The 20,055-nt window shown below is 39.4% G+C and overlaps 1 protein-coding gene across 5 annotated transcripts in view; it reads right to left on the bottom strand.

Annotated features, from left to right (window-relative positions):
• Positions 1 to 2,347: 2,347 nt before the first annotated feature.
• Positions 2,348 to 20,055, bottom strand: part of ZDHHC20 (zinc finger DHHC-type palmitoyltransferase 20) — a 45,425-nt gene continuing 27,717 nt past the window's right edge. For 2 of the 5 annotated variants that reach the window (XM_061374590.1, XM_061374589.1), the window contains exons 5-13: positions 19,370 to 19,439; positions 18,131 to 18,163; positions 17,168 to 17,288; positions 10,859 to 10,991; positions 9,000 to 9,126; positions 7,677 to 7,766; positions 6,571 to 6,686; positions 6,104 to 6,181; positions 2,348 to 3,947 (exon numbers count right to left, since the gene is read on the bottom strand). In XM_061374590.1, the coding sequence (XP_061230574.1) occupies positions 6,144 to 6,181; positions 6,571 to 6,686; positions 7,677 to 7,766; positions 9,000 to 9,126; positions 10,859 to 10,991; positions 17,168 to 17,288; positions 18,131 to 18,163; positions 19,370 to 19,439 (728 nt within the window). In that variant the 3' untranslated portion in view covers positions 2,348 to 3,947; positions 6,104 to 6,143. The remainder of the gene's footprint in view (positions 3,948 to 6,103; positions 6,182 to 6,570; positions 6,687 to 7,676; positions 7,767 to 8,999; positions 9,127 to 10,858; positions 10,992 to 17,167; positions 17,289 to 18,130; positions 18,164 to 19,369; positions 19,440 to 20,055) is intronic. The other 3 variants (XM_061374592.1, XM_061374591.1, XM_061374593.1) reach the window with 3 other exon arrangements.

The raw sequence follows: 20,055 nt of genomic DNA on the forward strand, positions 1-20,055 counted from the left end.
TCTTTGAGTGCATTCTGAATAGTATTGAATGTAACCAAAACCTCCAAACACCGGAAGATTAGTTGCAGTAACAGAAGAGCCACAAGAGGTCAAATGAGGGAAGGAACAGTACCTGAAGTGTAGCACCCTGGAGAACAGGGCTGGTTTCTAAGAACAGTGTACCAAAAGCAGTTTGGAGCCTGCAAATTCCACATTCAAGAGACAGCTTTAACAAAGTTACTGTAATCTCAAATCACTAAAAATAGGAGTTCCCAAACTCTCTAAAATAACTCTCTGAATATTTAAAGTGGAAGTTTTTAATCAAAGGCTTGTGACGTATATAACCAGTGGGTGACACTGCAGGCTCGGGTGATGCTGCAAGAAGCCTGTTATGACAGAAAACAACACTTCTTCCTGCCCTGTCCCTGTTAAGCGCCTTTGGTAGAAGCAGCAATGGTGTCTGGTGTGCACTCTAAATAGATAATCCTAGAGAAAAAAACGGTTTTAAGTATTATTAATGGATCTTCTGCCTCATCTTCACAGGTACAGGTTTATCATCACAAGACATTTCAGAAACCCAGAGGAGAATCATAGAATAGAATCATCAAATCATAGAATAGTTAGGGTTGGAAAGGACCTTAAGATCATCAAGTTCCAACTCCCCTGCCATGGGCAGGGACACCTCGCTTTAAACCATATTACCCAAGGCTTCATCCAGCCTGGCCTTGAACACCGCCAGGGATGAAGCATTCACAACCTCCCTGGACAACCTATTCCAGTGCCTCACCACCCTAACAGGAAAGAATTTCCTCCTTATATCCAATCTAAGCTTCCCCTGTTTAAGTTTTAACCCATTACGCCTTGTCCTATCACTACAGTCCCTAATAAAGAGTCCATCCCCAGCATCCCTATATGCCCCCTTCAGATACTGGAAGGCTGCTATAAGGTCTCCACGCAGCCTTCTCTTCTCCAGGCTGAACAGCACCAACTTTCTCAGCCGATCTTCATACGAGAGGTGCTCCAGTCCCCTGATCATTCTCGTGGCCCTCCTCTGGACTTCCTCCAACAGATCCATGTCCTTTTTATGTTGAGGACACCAGAACTGCACACAATACTCCAAGTGAGGTCTCACGAGAGCAGAATAAAGGGGCAGGATCACCTCCTTTGACCTGCTGAAAGATTTCACACTGAAATCTTGCCCTGCCTCAGGCTTTTTTTTTTTTTTCCCACTGGGAGTTCAGTCACATTCTGCATGTATGACTCGTGTGTGTATGGGGATTTTTTTTAAAGAAAAAATCAGTAAGAATTACTAAAGCATAGTTTCTAATTGCAGCCAATGTCAACTATCCTGCAATAACTACTATTTATGGCTTGCAGTAGCAATTTGATGGATCTAAAAGCTTAAGGGCTGTTACTTTTAGGGGCAATCTAGGTATTTTCAAGAATGCTCATACACAATATGTTAAAGCACAAACCCAGCATGTACAACATGACCCAGCACCCTGAACAGTTGGTTTCTTAGGATCCATCTTCCTCCTGGTCTTCTTGCTCCATTCACTGCAAGCTTTCAGTGGATGGGGCAAAGGGCCCATTTCCTGGAGTACCCCCAACAGTCCCCAGCCACTGCAAGCAGCAGTACCAAAGTTTGCTTGAGCTGAACTGCCAGAGCTACTTGCCCTCCCCAACTCGGTCAGCAGGTGGTGAGCAATTATATTGTGCAGCACTTGTGGCTCTTGGGCTTTATTTCTCTCTTCCCTCCTTTTCATTACAATTATTATTATGCTTTATTTTAGTTATTAAATTGTTCTTAAACTGGTCTTAATCCAGGGGTTTTACCTTTGTCTGATTCTCCCGATCCCACCAGGGACAAGGGAAGCAAACACATGGCTGTGTGGTACCCAGTTGCTGTATGGGGTTAAACAGTGACAGTATGTATGTATTACTCAGCTGTAACACATCAATGTAGTAAAAGCCATATGATGCCCTGGGTCCTCCATTAAACCTCCACCAGCGTTTGGGGCTGCAAATTTTGGTATTTGAAACAAGCCACTTAAACATGCAGCCTTCTATCTCTGTCATCTCCTTCAAGAAATTTTGCTAGTGCATTACTGCTGCAAGCTTATGTTCAGATGAGCAATTCTCACTTGACACTTGAGAAGAAAAAGCCAAACCTTCCAGATTAATGTGTAGCAAATGTTTTTTGTAAGTTTTAAAGTTAGCAAATGCAAAACTCCTTGTACAAAGTTTGAAGAAACATTCTGCAACTTTTATAAAACATGCAAGTTTGGACCATTACTTCTATCTCAAGAACATCCAACAGTGACCAAATCATGTTAATCAGTTCTCAAAGTGTTCTTGTTCTAGAAGATTAATACCCAAGAAAAGTTTATTATTTCCAAAGGAAAAAAAACCAACTTATTTTAAACCTTACAGTACTTGATACCTTATTATCTCCATCATAAACATATTATTGGGCTACTATCTTCAGTTTGTATCAAAAGGGCTCACATCTGTTTATTATCAGCATCAGCTGAACATCAGAAAAGTTACGCTCAGGGAAGTAGTACTTGTCATTTTTTCCAGGTGCAAAATTCCAACACCACCCGAAGAGGAGATAGCAGTCTTCTATAGAGGAGCAAGGGGAAAACCATCCCTGTTGTTTGCTGTTTGTCTTGAGCTTAGGATGGACTTTATTCTGCAGACAGGAAACATTTTGCCTTTTGGGAACAGGTACATCACTGCATGAAGCACTCAATCTTTAGCAATTTCAGCAACACAAACTGGACTTGAAAGTGGCAGACTAAAGGATACAGGTTTTCAGTGTGTTAATACAGATGTACGAGCCAGCACTAATTTTCTCGTAAGTACCTGATGTTTGTTTATATGGTATTTTAGAACCAATAAAAACTTGTGCCTTTATTAAAAAAGATAAAACAAATGAATAACTCAGTATTTATAAATCGTCAAGAGTCCCCCAGAAAAAGCAGTACTTTTCCAGTTCCATTTTGTAACAACGCACAACTGCAATAAAGTTTTCCTCAGGGGTACTTTACCATTTTGTTACTGCCTTATACAGAATGCTGCAAACATTATCAGAAAATGTAAGGACTCTTAATTCGTTTTTGGACTGGCTTTTCTTTGTATGCTGATAGACAAGTGCTGGAAAATAATCATGTTTTTTTCAACAAAAACCCAAGTTTGCTTCTTTAAGCTCTGTTCCTGATATGGTTAAATAAATCAAGTTAAAATGAGGACAGGTATCAATCCTATAGCAAGAAAACAACACCCAAGTAAAAGGCTTTTACATTGTTGGCACTGCCTTGCTCCAAAGCATAGCCAGCAGAAGGAATCCTCAGTCCTGAAAGACCTGCAGAGCTATAATCATTGGGTAGACTGGTTAACAGAAGACGGGAGAAGAAAGACTTCATCCAGTCCCTTCCCCATCCTCTGGTGTTTGAACTACAAACAGTCCCACTTCAGACTCACCGTCCATGCTCTATGTTGCTTTTTTCTTTCTTTTCCCTTTTTTTTTTCCTTTTTTCTTCTTCTCTCCTTTCTTTTTTCTTTATTTTTGTCCCCTGGAGACCTGCTATGGACGTGACTTCTGCAGTGCCTAAGGTAAGAAGTTTGCTGGGGGGGGGTAGAAGTCTCTGCAATCAACCCCCACCACTGCAACATATCAGAAATGCATAGTTCCCACTCTGGACCATGTGCATCCAAGCAGGGCACTTCAGATTTGGCCCTTTGGTAGCAGTATATAATTCAGTGTTGCATAAATGCACATTAAGAATCTTAAGGCATATGTCTTAACTTCCCTGCTCTGCAATAGTGCTTACAAGAACCCATTGTACTGTGCAGAAACTTCAATTTCTTGTCTCTTCCCAAAATGTTTGTGTTCCGTATTTTATGGATCAACTTCTTCCAAACAAAATTAAGTAATATTCAAGCACAAGATGCGTTGCAGAAACCTAGTGAAACAAAAAAGGTAATTAATTAAATTGTATCATTAGTTTTGAAAAACAGATCAGTGGGTTACAAAAAATGCAGGCAGGTAACTTGATTTACAGACTGCTCATGCAGGACAGCAGTGAAGGTAATGTCAGCTTGAAATTGCTTTCTGGGAGGTGTGGAATTTTTTGCTTTGTTTTAGTCTTGTTTTAAACCGCTTATAGTTTAGAAGATTATCTGCACTAAGAACCTCAATCCATCACCAGTGACCTGTGGCTGAAGTCTCTTGGATCCCTGATTGACAAGAATTGTGCATTCATTTGAATCAAACTGACAGATACGGGGACACAAACACCATTTGCTTCAGTGAGGCTGGGGGACTGGCCTTCCTCTGCCAATCACATTCCTTTTTCTAGAATAATCTGGGAATTTTATTCTTCAGCCATGACTCTGACTGCTTCTGCTGTGTGTTAAAAATTGAAAAATACAACTATTGCTCTGTTCCAGAGGTATACATGCATGGAACAGATGTTGGATCTCACTGCTATTGCACAATTGCTTACAATTGCAAGGGGACAGGAATTAACCATTTTGGCCTTCAGAAACTGCAATCAAATTCAACTAAATTCAAAACATCTGGATCACTGTGCTACTGAGTTAACTGTTGTGTGAGATAACACCAAAATGCTTTTGCTTTGGGTGAAATTATCCACATTTATTTATACAACTTTTAAAACTATAGCATTTTGGGCAAGAGTGACAGGAAAAGTACTCAGTCTTCCCTTATCAAACTTGGTCTGAGTTTAGGAAGAGAGGGAGGATGGGAAGGAAATTAATCCCAAACTATTACCAGTTAATTGTTTAGCTTAAGCCAGTCACACTCCCTCTCTAGGTCAGTGGAAAAAAAGCTTAAGACTTTCCTCTAATTCTCTACCAAAGGCTGCTGGGGATGAACAGCTTTCAGAAGATATCTATCCCTTTCTATGGAGAGTATGAAGCCTTAGTAACCTGTTTAAGATCAGATTAATTTTTATATAGCTAGAGGCTGAGTAGAGCCCCTTGCTTGGGACATGCATCTGCACATTTATATCGCGTTAAGAAAAGTTGTGAAGGGAAAACTCATTATTGGTGGGTTCTCATGGTTGAGTAGGTTTTTTCAGAAGTACCACCCACTAATCTAATTTTGACTTTGTATGAGTTCACACTGAGCGGGCTGACCAAGCATCACACCATCCCCCACAAAGACCTTTTAAGACAGATTTTTTTTCTTGAAAACAAACCAAAACTGTTCCCAAAACAGTGATTCTAAGTCAGAAGGCTTATTAAAGAAAAAGCGTGATCATAACATTACTGAGTTCACAAAGCTCAAATACTGAGTATTCTGTCCAAAGACAATGGCAGTTCTTTGCAAGTTCTGTCTCTCATCTGGAAAGGACGGAAGGCAGGGGTGTGTGTGAACGACTCAGCCCTCAGCATCGACAGCTGCTAGTTATCCAAGTAAAATGTTTCTCCTCCAGAAAGGAAAATTTAAAGGGAGCTTATAAGCTTACCACAGTATGAACCCAATATTTAGTCACTGGAAATACACCATGGAAGTTTTCATACATGCAGCAGCACTCACTGTATTTCCTAAATGCCAAGTGCCCACAGAGCTCTTACATAAAAGATCACTGTCAATTCCAAGTATGACAAAGCAGTCCCTACGCAGACACATTATTTATTTACCTATTGACCCACCTTCCTTGTGTGCACACAGCTTCTTAAAAGTGTAAGAGCAGAGCATACCCACCAATACATGATTAAAACCAGACAGTTCAGCAGCTGTTCCTTTAGAACAGTATTCCCCAAGACACAGCTTCATCTTGAAATTGGCTATTTGCCAGATCAGATTCTTCTCCCTGGTCAGGTAACAAATCCAGCACTATCCACTTCAATCTAAATTACAGGACTAGTACGACTCATCTCAGATCTAGCCAGGCCATGTTTCCTGCACTACAGCATTACTCCCATTCTTGTCTTCTGAACAGCCATTCTGAGTTTTATTTAGACCTTCCTATTACTCATCCAACTCAGAGGACTCCTCTGCGCTCAATGACTAGTAACTTTTGACTTCAAGACATCTATTTTAGTTTACTCATACACATACAGAAATGGCAAGCAATTATGTTGGTCTTACCTGTTTCTCACTGAGATGGTTGGTTAGTAATAAACTGAGATCAGCTTTCCAATGAAACTATAATATGCTTTTTTGCACCTAAAATGTGAGAGAATCTCAATTATGTGTTTTTGCAGATTTGCACAACAAATAGCAAAGACTTCAGACCAGAAAGCACATTTATCATGTTGTGCCTGTTTTAGAAAAGTATTTTCCTCCCCCTAATCCAACAGAAAAGATCCAGTATTAGAACACAAAGTGCAAAAGCAGAAATTGCCTATCCATTACCTTAACGTAATGATTCATTTTGGGGCAGACCATGGGACACATGTTACCCTTAACTTCTAAACACGATGATGTGATTCTATGGAACATATTTTCTTCTACTTGATTTCAACCAATTCCTAGGGACTTTTTAGGCCTAAAAAAAATTGAAAGACCCACCACAAGCAAAACCATAGAACCAGAAGTGTTACAGCACAGGCTACCTGATTTAACATTTTCCTCTTCAGGGCCACTTTCCACCCACTGACTGTCACTGGTTAGCAATCGATTTTGTGATTCACTGAGTGGTCGAGTAGGAAAGGACTGATTTGGTCCAGAGCTGAGAAGTAAGCAAAGTCAACAGGAATTCTATAATGGCAGGAGCTGCTTATTTCAGACATTTCTAGTTACTCAGAGCAAGGCAAACAAAACCCTACACTGACAACTAAAAATGGCCCCCTGCTCCCAATCCTAATTCTGTGTGCTTTCTCTGGTCATCAGTCAAAACCCTTACCTGACATAGGCTACTCACAGTTCTAATGGAGAAAACCACAGATTGATAGACAAGAAACAGCACGAGAACAACAATGCTACTGCCACACAGCTGAAAAAAAACCTAACCGGTACTATCTCAAAGAACAACCTAATGACATTTTATCCCACCAGCAAATGCTAGTGCCTTATGCTGAACATCTTCCTAATGCGAAAGGACACAGCTGTTTGCACAAAGGTCCTGCTCTTGTGTAAATTCCACAGGTTATGTTGCACTGGAAGCAAATTCTTCACAGTATTGCCTTTGAACCTCTTAATGCTTGATAAATCAGGTGACTGCTGCTCACAACATCAGCTACTAACTCACAAAACTTACACAGAAGGCTTCTAAAATGGCAAATGTGAACACCCCCAAGTAATGAGCTAAAACCCCTCCAGTGTTAAAAGCCAGCAAATAGCCACAAGGATCAACCCCTCTTGAAAACCGTGTCTCAACATCCTTTGTGTAAGCATGTTAGAGGAGGTGAAATACAAATAACACCTAGCCTCTCGTTAAAAAAATATCGTAAACATTCCCCCCCCCCGACCATTTTTCAGCCTCCCTTTTTTGACTGTATTTTTCTGTATTACTGTTTCCTCTATTATAGGTCAAAATCAAGAAAACACTTTCTGCATCAAGCAATACCACTTTTTAGTCTTGATCCAGTCTGTCCTTCTCTGAAGACTTACAAACTCATTCTGAAGATGACAAGTATGAAACATTAAAAAATAAGTTTGAAACAAATTCTTCTCTAAGCATGGAGCAGCACAAAATCAGTATCTTAAATACAACAGTTACCTTTTGGCAGGTTCATTTTGGCTTGAGACAGCAAGTTGCTCTGGATCCATAATCACCAAACGAGTTGGGAAATTACACCCATCGCCCAAACTAAACCAGAAATAAAGATTCAAATTACTGTTTGTAGTTGACTTTAATGAACTGAACAAGTACCCATGCAATAATCAAACACTGCAGGCTTGAATCAATTACTTGAGTGCAGCAGTGAACTCTGGACTTGAGCAAGGCAGTTCTAACCACTAAGCCGGATGATCAGTTAATTAAATCTTGGAGCTCAAATGATTCCCACTCTACCATGCAGTATGGACTGCTGAGCACAGCATCAGCCTATGTATTTCAATAACACTGTTTCTGTAGACTGTAGTCCCTGTCTTCCCATAAACCACCATGCACATGTAGTCAGACTTACATAGTCATGTAGTATTTACAACCCCAAAAGCTGTAGCATAAATAATATTTTGGTGGCCATGCTTTTCCCTCCACCCATCATTCTGAGGTTAGCTAAGCCTTCCTTTAAAGCAAGTTTAATCAAGATAAACATGGTGGCAAAACAGCCTGATCTGTCTACAATATAGCTGAGTCAACTTAAGGTCTTTTTATTACCACTGCTGCTTGCAACCAGACCTCAGCTTCACAAATAGGTTCTCCAACCTTTTAAACTGATATACAGTCCCAAAAAGCAATGTTGAAACACTGCTCCTACTTAGTTCTGCTGACTTTCAGGAGTGGTGGGAGTGGGCAGCAGGTCAGCCTTGTTTCAAGCTTCTGAGGCTTGTTTGCAACTCCCTAACACCTGCTCAGCTAAAGTTTTAAACCAGTTTTATAACATTTTTTTTTTTCTTTTTTTTCACTGCTGCTTATTTACATGCACTTTTTCAGGCAGCTCTGATACTGAAACTGTCAGCTAGAGCAAAAGGAAAGCTGTTAAATGTTCTTAGGGGAAAGAGGGGGTGTTTTTAAACTGATGTTTTTCCAGCTGAACAACATCAAGCAGTTGAAGTTCAAGCATCTGGATCTCTACTGAGTTGCCAATTTCTGCTCTACAATTAGACACTAATACTATAGCCAAAAGGTTTATAAATTTTGAAATACACTTCTCAAACCTTTCCAAATTTCTGTATCTAGGAGATACTTGTCATTGAATGAAAACCCCACACAATTTGCTTAGTTTCCTCCTGCACGTTTTCCCTACACCAATATTCATTGTGCAAGATTTACAAGTTGGCATTACAGCTGTCCCTTACTTTTATTAGGGAAAGGGGAAGCAACGTGAAAGTCATGGAATCGATTTATTCCCAATTCATTCCCATTCAGACTGAGTACCTGGTAAAGATAGGGATTAGCCAATACTTCTTTTCATCTCCAAAAACTTCCCTCAGGTTTTTGCTGCATCCAAGAGAAAAGCCATTTTTATCAGGGCCATTTCGAAATGTAGGTGCACGGAATGTTTCTGTTAAAGAAAAACATGCAGTATCTCTAAAGTGGTAAGGAGTCAGGGAAGATAAACAGACTCAAACTCATCAATTGTGAAAACAGTATTGGGCAGGCTGAGACACTCTTGATGACCAGGTTGGATGAGGCCTTGGGTGATACAGTTTAGTGTGAGGTGTCCCTGGCCATGGCAGGGGGGTTGGAACTTGATGATCTTAAGGTCCTGTCCAACCCTAACTATTCTATGATTCTATGTATATTATGGGGGATGGGGGAAAGTAATCTCGAGTAATCAGAAAGCATTACAAAAACAATCACAGGGTTACTGACAAAAATAGAAAGGTAAGAAAGTCACATAAGCAGAACAGTCATCTTTCTCTCTTTACTTTAACCCAAGGTCTGAGACAGAGCTAAGTACCATCAGCACGCCAAAGTGCCAAAGATACCACACCCCTTATCCATCAATGGCTAGTACTCTCTTTGGCCTGTGAAACCCTCTTTGACCGGAAGGCTTCCTCTTCCAAAAGCAATTTACCATAAGCACCACTGGACCTGAACCCATACAGGACAGTATTTTGCCACTTCTGCTAAGGCCTGAAGTTGAATTAAGAGCATCCCATGGTATCAGGGAAAGATGATAGCTATTACATTAGAAACACAGACACATCACGTGCTGTAGTAAGCCACCACCAGTTTTCTAGTCAGTCCAGTTACACCCCTGGGAAGTACTGAGAGGACTCATTGCTCTCTCCATACCAACAGCTCTTCTTTCTACAGCCATGATCCAGACAGTAAATAAAAGTACTGGGTTAGCAACTGTGACAAGTGACTTAGGCAAGGAACATGCTAAAATTTTGTTCAAAGCTAAAAAGGAGACTGAATATTCCCTAAATGTAGATATGTTAAAAGAAAAAGGACTCAAACAGCCTTCCTGTCAAGCAATCAAAACACTTCCTCCATCAGAAAATTCGATCAAGCTGAAAATTATTTCAGCTTTTAACCAATCCACTTATTTTTTAAGATTAGAAATTTAACTTCCATTGAAAGGTGTAAGATTTTGATTTAACTCAGTTGTGGAAATACCCACCAGTCCCTATCCCCTCCACCCCCCAAAAGAAACACTTAAAACATTGATTTAGCAAGAGCTTCAGATATTTCAACTCATGCACGTAACTTGCTTATGCTGGTCAATGCCATTTAAAAGATGTAGGCATAGAAAATATGTGAGTCTTTCATTATTTAGGAAGTGTGCATCAGTGTTTCCATTTTTATAACACTGCTTTTACAAGCCACTTCCTAATAGGGTCCATTTTCTCTCACAGGATTAGAATACTCTTTTGGATCTAGTTTAAAATGTAGCATGCTAATATACAGTAGAGCCTTTACCCTGGGTGGGGCCACCCAGCTACTCAAAGATTAAAACAAGAGGGATACTGACAAGTAACAATTAGGTAATACAGTTAACACCATAAAAAAAAAAAACCACACACACACACAAAAATGCACAGTGCCTCAGAGATCTCAAAAGTACAAACAGAAGAAATTAACATCCACCGTGAATCCGAATGCTTGGCTCCGGCAGAGGACCCTTATACATGCTTCATTTCCCTTTAAATTACTTTCACTAAATATGCTTTTTATTGCACAATACTTGACAGTTTATATGTGATGGCGTATCCTGTATGCCTCACATCCCCACTGACTTATTGGTTTTCTGGACAACGAACAGTTCCACATTCAGATTAACTGACCTATGGTTGATCTGTTTTTGCCAACTAGCCAGCAGTGGTAGCTGAAGAGTGACAGTATGCTGATGAAGAACATGGCTGCCACAAAGAAAAGGAAAAGGACGTGGAATTTTGCATGGGTAACTGGCAATTCATTCTGGGAAGAAAGAGAAAAAGAGGTCAATACATTAACACTTCTTAGCAACTAATGCAGCACTGTCATTAAACATTTTTCTGCCACACCCATTCTGGTATAGGTCTTTCACTTCACTTTTCACAAAGTTAAGAAAGCACAAGCCCAGCTTTCATTTCATGTCATGCTAGGCTGGTATACAACAGCCTCAAAAGCTGATGGGTACCCCTCAACCTGAGTTTAGCAGCACGAGTGCCTATGTTCATGTCTTAATTTTTAAATGCATAGTAAGGAGAAAGGGGAAAAAAAATAGAATTCCTCTAGTAAAAAAATGTTAACTGTGCACCCACAGCCAAAGAGACACAGAGAAAACATGTCCAAAATCACTTTATTTGAAGGGAAGAAAATACAACAAGAATGTCCAAACCCTTTCCCAGCAAAGGAACTGCTTCTGAACTGCTGCAAGGAAATGTAAAACGGGAAGGGCTGTCATAATGTCTTTCCAAGACTGAACAACTAGAGACAAGACATGGGACAGATCTTCAATATTTTATGATCTCTGAGATTTTGGCAATAACCAGCATGTGCCTACCAAAACCAATCTGCCATGTCTGACTAGGCAGAAGTGAATCACCAGGAGATACATGTGAAAAACAATTTTAGTACAACCACCAGATAAAAAAAAATACAACCTCCCACCCATATTGGATAGTCAATTCCACCCCCTAGCCTAGGTATTTTTAGGCTTGCACTTTCAAGAGGCCAGTGGGATTTGTAACAATACTGTTCTGCTTCTATATCCTCAAAATCACAGAACCTTTAACAGCACTATGAAAGCAGAAAGGCTACTTTTATTCAGCTGTTTAGTTAGCATTATTGCCATTACTTTTTCCATTAGCTCATTCAGTATGCCCACTTATCTAATGCTGATTTTTTTTCTTTTAGACTAAAACACATTTCAATTAAGATCAAGTGCCCACGGGCATTATCTTTATCCCTGTACACTGCCTGTATTCACAGGAAACACATTACAAGGCTCCTTCCTTCTGTGATGGTGTAAATAACTACCATGGAAGACTGCATTAGAAAAATTACAGCAGGAACAGTATTTAAATAATTACAGCAATATTGAATTTTACCTTTGGACAATTCTCTGCAGCTTTCCTGTGGCAAAGCTTTGCGCAAACAAAGACAATTATTAAACACTAGTATTACGTTAAGACAAAGTGTTTGAAAACAGCACAGGCTTTGTTAAGAACAAAATGGTTGGTGCTCTCAGATGTGCCAATTTCTAACACCCAACAGCAGTCTGAGCCCCTCTTCTCCTAGAGAATGGAGGAGAAAGTACATAAGAGCACACTACTAACTTCCAAAGCATAAAATCTGCTACTGAAATATAGAAGTACTGCTATTCTGGATCACTTCCAAGTGGTTCCTCATCTTGAACAGCCTGACTATACCAGGTGCATTGTTTGAATCACAAGTAATGCTTATGTGAATATTCTGTATGACAAAACCGTTCAGAAAGGTCTGAAAAGCTCAGAATACTCCAGAGGTATAAAGAATTGTTTATAAATTACAAAATCTTTCTAACTTCAGAGCATATCTATTACCATTATATGTAGTTTCAGTCAAAACCATTAAAAAAAAATTGCCATTCTTTGCACAAAGAACCTATCAGTACATCAGTACAGTTTTTCTCTTTCCAAGTACTGAAATATCTTTGTGGGATGTATCTTCAGTGTAACATCTGAAATTGAAGCAGTACGTAAGAAAATAAAGAAACAGGAAAGCTTAGTTTAAATTAGCTTTTAAATTCCAAGCTTTATACCTGAAGAGTGGTATTAGTCATCTCAGCTAAGATGCTAGAGCTTAATGACTCTATTGCAGTCAAGACGTATGGCTTTTAAGTTACACTAATCTGCACAGAAAGCCTAGGGAAGAGCCCAGGGATTTACCCTGGAGTCAGGCAGATACACACAGCATTTATAAAATGCTGGCTAACATCAGATCATGCTACAGTAAGCAAATGATAACACAGTCCAGCTCTTTGAGCTGCCAGCTAAATTCAGTTTCCTTGTTTACTGCCTTTTTATTGATAAAGTTTTGCTTTGACAGTTTGTGCAACAGACCCTCTTCCCCCTGCTGTAGGGATGTGTTGCATTTCGTGATCCATTGAAATCAAAGCTATCAAAACACATATTCAAATTGCCACTTATTCCTAAGCTTCATGTTAAAGCTATGATAACTCCTCCTACCTCAGAGCACACTGCATTATTCCTCGGTTTCCTAATTCATTTTTGTAAGTTCTATTTCTGTGACTCTTTTGGAACTGCATATTTAAACAAAACGGTTCTCAATAAAGAATTCTCAGGCCAATTCTTCATTTTGAAAATCTAGTTAGCCTTTGTGTTTTCTGTGGGCCAGAAAATACAGGTTTACTTCCAGTTGCATCTTCCTAAAACAGTGGCTTTATAACCTGAGAGGGTTTTTTTTTTTGATTACCCATTATTAATCTGCATGATCTCCAGGGAGCATTTACATCTGACTACCCAGCTTCAACCACTGATTGTAAATTCTTGAATGACAGCTGCAGAACTGCAGCATCTTCCACAAAAAGGCCAATTCCTTCCTGGAGAGAAGCATTCAGGCTTTGAGTGTATATAACAGGCTTAGTCACAGTTGAGTTCTAGCAGCCATAGCACGTTAAAAGAGAGTGAAACTTCACAAACATTTGTTACTTAAAAACATTATGCTCCGCAGTACAGAAGCAGAGTCTTGCAGGTGAGAGTTCTGGAGCTTAGAAAAGGAAGCAATTTGCACAACAAAATGTAGGCTACTTAGCACACATAATAAACTGAAGCCAGTCGCTGTTATAAAGAGTCCCCTTACAAACTCCTTCAAAAGAATAGTCATTTGAGCATGTATCAGGTAACAAAAAACCTCAAACAAATTCCACAATAAAAAACGTGCTGTCAAAGCTTGACTGCTCATTTTTTAGTAGCTAGATCTAACTTAGATCTCAAAAAACGTCAAAAGATCTGGTATTTGTCTTTATGGGTACATGCAAGAGGAATGAGCTCCAACTAAGGATCTGGAATCTCCTTTTTTTTTTGTTTTGTTAATACAACTGAAGTTTTGCAGAAGCATGTACCATCTACTCAGAACACATATCACATCCCCAAATTAGCTCTACTCAGGACTGTCAAAATAATTTGGAGGACAGTGAAAGACACTGACAACAGCTGGAAAATATAGGGTTTTCAAGGGGGAGGGAGTGCAGCAAGAATGAGAATAGAAGAAATATACACTGGGAAGTTCCCAGCATGCATTATGTAAACAAGGCATCAAGGACTGGGCATTCAGCCAGCACCGGTGCTTATTTCAAATACGTTTGGTTGAACCAGGTTTTATCTGTTCATCTTTAACAACTTCCTAGGTAGAAATAAAAACGTTATGTGTATAGGAAAAGCAGTTATTAGTGTGAAAAAAGGAGTAGTTCATATTCCCTTAATCTATAAAACAGATTTTAACATCCACATCAGTGTGTAAGCCTGTAGTAAACATTTACAGCCAGTGTAGTTGTTCCATCACTGTATGAACAGTATCAAGATCTTTCTTCAGCGCTTCTGTAGAGAGCATGAATGTAGATGTCTTGTGTGTCTAAATGGGAAACAACAAGACTCTTCAACAGAAGAGTTGGGTAAGTGTGCATATCTCACAAGGTTTGCAATTATCTGCATATGTGCTGTGTCTCTATACAAGTATTATCCATAGCGCAAATGACTGGATTGCTAAAATGTGTTGTTAGCATGTGCACCTTCACAACCTCGCTATTACAAAGTCTGGAGTGCCCAAGGATACGCTCCCCCAAAAAAGCAGTTCATCTTCCATCCCAACACTGGTATATACAGTAGTAAATGTGATGATTTGAATAATATCAGTGAGGAAGCAAAAAAAAAAAAAAAAAGAAACACTGCCATTTGAAGCAATACTGTAACATTTCTGTCAAGCTTTGAGGGGACAAAACATCTAGAGAGCCTCAACAGAAAATGTCAAAACAGTAATCTGTCTGATGCTGTAGCAGACAAAGCTGAGCATTTGCAATATACCCAAGCAGTCTACAGACAGCACACGTCAGCAGTACTCCACTCCAGTCTGGATACAGATGTAGAGAGAAGGACTCTATTCTGCAGTCAAAAGAAATTGCCTAAAAACTTACATATTACAGACATAGTAAATTCTGCAAGCCTACATGATTATGGCACTGCCACCTCTTTCTGGAAGTCTACTTCAATCAGGCTATTTTAACAATCAGAGGAATATTAGCTTTGGGGAATAAGTGATTTAATATGAGTACGGTGATTCAGAGATCTACTGTAATGGTAAGACCATGGCAACACCAAGTTCTGTCTGGGAAATACCCCAAAGCAAATGCAACAAGTGCAAGCACATCACTACATTGTTTATGGTCACATTTCAGAAGTAATCCATTCTTGCAGGAATGCATTTTTAGTAACTAAATCATTACCAAAGAGAGAGAGAAAAAAATCCCTCTTAAGCTTACACCCTCTGCTGAAGGGTCTACTTCAGTATTCTGTCTGATGGGCTTTGGAAGAGCCTGGCTACAAATGCCATTAAATGTTCATTGTGATCAGATGTCCTGCAGACTTCTATTGCACTAATACTTATGAAGTGAGATGAACAAGTAAACTCCCTTTTTTTTTTTCCCCTCAAGCTCTGACTGGTAAATATGTAAGAGCACATCTCCAGATTCATCAGGCATCGCACCCCATGTGCTGGAAAGCAGCCAGGCAGATCTGGGAGTGGCACATTCACAAATTAAAAATTTATCTATTTACAGTCACGAAAGACTGAACAGCAGAATCAGACCATTTCATCTGAAATACCTGTCAAGCCACAGCTAGGGCTGATAAATACATTCATGGCTGTCATCTCACACAATACTGACAGCTCAATTACCAAACCGTTCCTTGCTCTCTAGTGACAGGCTGCTACACAGAACTGAGAGACTTAAAGAAACATAGCACTTTGGCAGGTAAGACCCACAGGCTTAGATGAACATACACAAACATACTTTTTGCACCATTTATCCTACCTGTCTAATGCAAACTGTCTCAAAATACAGCTATTCTGAGTGATCAAGCTTCTCTTACCCTGAACATGGCAACATCTTTTTGCTCCAGTATTCTTCCTACAGCTATGGATAATGACTGCTTTTCCCAGTTACTGACAGGAACAACATCTAACTGCTGTTATTTACTCATAAAGATGTGATAGAGAGCCTTTCACTTACAATGATTTTTCCTTTGCTAACTAATGGAAACTGATTAAAGGAATTCCAGCACCTGCTCTTCTGCCTAGAGACAGAAAGGCACATCACAAACTTCTGGAGATGAAAGAGACCACTACCAGAAGACACTGTTTAGCCTGGAATGGGACTGGAACAAAACTGATAGGGGGAATACAACACAGACATACAAGAATGGTTGCTCTTCACATGGATGTTATTAAATCTGCTAAGATGTGTGTATGGTATCAATCATCTGACAACTGACTATAGTTGCAAGGGAGATGTATATCATTCACACTGTATATGTATCTCAGCATTCTACCCATATTAGATTGATAAAAACTACTAGTATGAAGTTCAGACATGCCTATTACAGGGACTCCAAAACACAGCTTGGTCCGTTCCCAAGAAATTAATCTGCCTTATCTGGTAGCAGATTATCCATAGACAAGTCTAGGAAGATACAAAACTTTTATTTATATTTTACATTTCTCACTATTTTTTATACACATGTGTGTGTATAAAGAGACACAAACATGATTCTATATATTGTATTTAATGTAGCCAGTTCTTTCTATATCTACGTATCTATATCCAATAGTCTCAAAAAAACCTGAGCTGTGCCACTCGATTTTGATGGAGCAGAGAAATTGCACAGTGTCCTCATCAGAGCTTCTTCCCCCTATTACTCATCCTGGGCAGTGTAATACATTTAATTCATTAATATTCAGAAGGTTCTCCTGTTTCAGTCACTTTGATTGATGCTGATAATGGTAATGAACTATGGAACAGAGTAAATGGTGAGTGACAACATGCTGATACAGCCTCCAATAACACATGCAGAATTAAACAAGTGAAGAACAAAAAAAAAAGCCTTAGAACTTACTGTCCAAAACTTTATGAAGTACTGCAAGACTGTAGCAGCAACAAACAGACAGTACAGTAAGGAATACATTAAAAACAGGAGGAAGAATTTGTAGTTAGAAAATCCCACACAATTATTCACCCTAGAAGGAGGGGAAAGAGAAAGAAGTTACTATGATATTAAAAAAAACAAACCCCAAAACAAAACAAACAAAAAAAAAACAACCCCAAAACCCCAATACATTTAGCTTTTGCAGAGCATAATGCAGCTGATGTCAGTCGTATGTCCAAAACAGTCTGGCACTAGTGCTACAGAAGCATTTTAAGCCACCATTTTGAATGAAGTTTTTTCTCAGGCCAAATGATGTGGGCCCTTCACATAAATTTTGTCCCCCAAGAAGTTCTACAGGACAGGACATGAGCTGGCAAAGCATATGATACATACAGTCTGTATAGGAAGCATCTCACACACTATGAACTAACTATAGCCATCATGGAAGATGACATGAGCCGCTCCAATTTCAGTGGTTACAAAACCGCCTAGAAGTCAACTGCTAATAAAGTATTCTTACAGTGACAGCAGATAATACTTTTACTGACTACCAATGAACGCAAACTGCAGAAGAGTAACTGTCTGAGTGGGTCTTACGTATCATCCACAATTGAGAACTTATTTTCACAGTGTAGTGGGAATCTCCTCTCCTGGTAACAGAACCAAAGTAAACAAAAGGAAGAAATGCCATTTCTCTCAGGTCTCACTAACACTAGGGTTTCTCTCTCTGAAGAGAAATCGCATGATTTGCGCTACTGGGCCTGCAACAATATGTTTCAACACATCAGGAGCAAGATTTATTTTCACATATTAAAGCCTCAAGAAGTTATGTGAAAAATCAAGTTTTACTTCAAAGTTGCATTTTTGAAGCAGCATCTAATTCATGCAGGATCTAATTAATTATTATTACTGATTTTTATTTTTTTAACTTACCATGGACAGTGGTGGTCCATTTTTAGTACACATCTGAAAGAGAATTTCCAGCAAGTTAAAGTACAAAATACATTTTCTTTCCAAGGCATATACTTCTAGCTTCTGCAGGCTGGGGGTTGAGGGGAGTGGAGTTGGGTTTTCTGTTTTCTTTTTCTTTTGTTTGCTTGTTTGTTCTTTAAAGTACTCTGCCGCACTGTATCTTTTTCAAATCCTTCTCAATCATGCCAATTCTCTGTACTATAGCAGAAGTCCTTCCACACCCAAAGACCGAGTGCGATTCAGTGGAGTTATGAACAGAGTCTCTTAAATTAACAGGGGAAGCATTGCTGAGCAACACCTCATAATAATTCATTAAGCCACCCTAGTTTTATGTGTGCATTGAGACAAAACAAATCTGTAAGGACTCTTCAGCATCGTTTGGGTAAAGTATGTTAGCCTGGCATTCGCTTCAACTAAGTCTACCTTAGGGCTATTTTTGCTACCTTTTTTTCTTTTCTCCTTGCTTGTTTAAAGCTAATTGAGGAAAAGAGCAGCACAGTGGGCAATCTGAACAGTCACATGCCATTTCAATTCAGTTCTATTGTAAGCACAGACACTAGACATTTCAGACACATGGACACATTCACTGTATTTGCTAATAAATTAGATTTTAGCCAAAAGACATGTATTAGGTTCTTCAGTTAACTACATTTCCTCAAGCTCAACCTACTGAAGTCTCACTCATAGCTTCCGTCTTCAGTGCCCTCAGACTTGTCTGATGATTCAGAATCAAGCTAGGGAATAGCAGGGATGTCTTTGAAATGGTTAAGGCATGCAATTCCACTGTCAATCTCTAAGATTTTTAGCATTATTAATAGCACACATCTGTTTCAACGCTGAAAAAATCAAGATATAATAGTTCTATAATAAGCATTTGCTGGTGCTGGTTATCTCAGACCTGCCTTTCCTTATTTTCAATTGCTGATTTTTACTTTATTTATTAATATAAGCACTACTTCACAAAGCCTCAAGCAGGTTTCCTAGAAAGTTCTGCCACTTTGGACAATGGGGCAGCAATAAGAATATTACACCAACAGGAGGAACTTTGCTCTTTCATGAAATCTAAGTACTGAGGGTCTGAAAGACGAACAATAGTAATAAAATCCGTTGTGCAGGGCCTGACACACCAAAGACACGAACACACTGAAGTGATGATCACAGGAAAGAGAAAACCCCATCATTTCAGATACAGTAACTTACATGTCACATGCGGAACAGTGGTGGCAGCGGTCAGGTTTGATTAGCTGGCATCGATCACAGTATCTGATTGCTGCATTTAAGTGGCAAGGGTCAAATCATTAGAACTCATTTAATTTTACAAAGGTTTTCTCCCTGAACATGAAGTGAATCTTAAAGAGCTTCCTGCCCTCCCCTACCACACCTGTTCTCACAGGCCTTCATGTGCCTACTCTCATATATGTATTCCTGATTTTTTTTTAAAGAAATGTAATATATGAAAATATTTTAAACACTTCAATCTATTACTACTGTACTGAGTACATTTCCATTTACTCTTTGGCTTCCCAGTCTTCCCATCCTTCATTCTCTGGCAGTGATCCCCTATGGCTTGCTTGCTTTCACCTCTGGACAGGTTAATCCAACATCTTATTGTGAAAACATGTTCCTTCAGCAAGCCAACTTTCCGCATTAGCTTTCTCTATCCTCTTCACCACAGAGTGATCTATCAGACTGTTCAGTAAATCAGCTCTTCCTCATCTTTCCAGGATATTTTTAAACAAGCCTTCAGGCTCTTCTCAATGGAAACAAGACACCAGCACAGGCAGTTTGGAAGGGGGAGGAAAGCCAACACCTACAACTAAGCAGAACTGCTAAGGGCTGGCAAGAGCTTCCCAAACCACTTGAGTAACTTAGAGTGGGATTCCCTG

Source organism: Neopsephotus bourkii, unplaced genomic scaffold, assembly GCF_033783945.1.
Source record: "Neopsephotus bourkii isolate Nb327-2 ecotype Australia unplaced genomic scaffold, CSIRO-AGI_Nbou_v1 NB_1638, whole genome shotgun sequence".
Classification (NCBI taxonomy): domain Eukaryota; kingdom Metazoa; phylum Chordata; class Aves; order Psittaciformes; family Psittacidae; genus Neopsephotus; species Neopsephotus bourkii.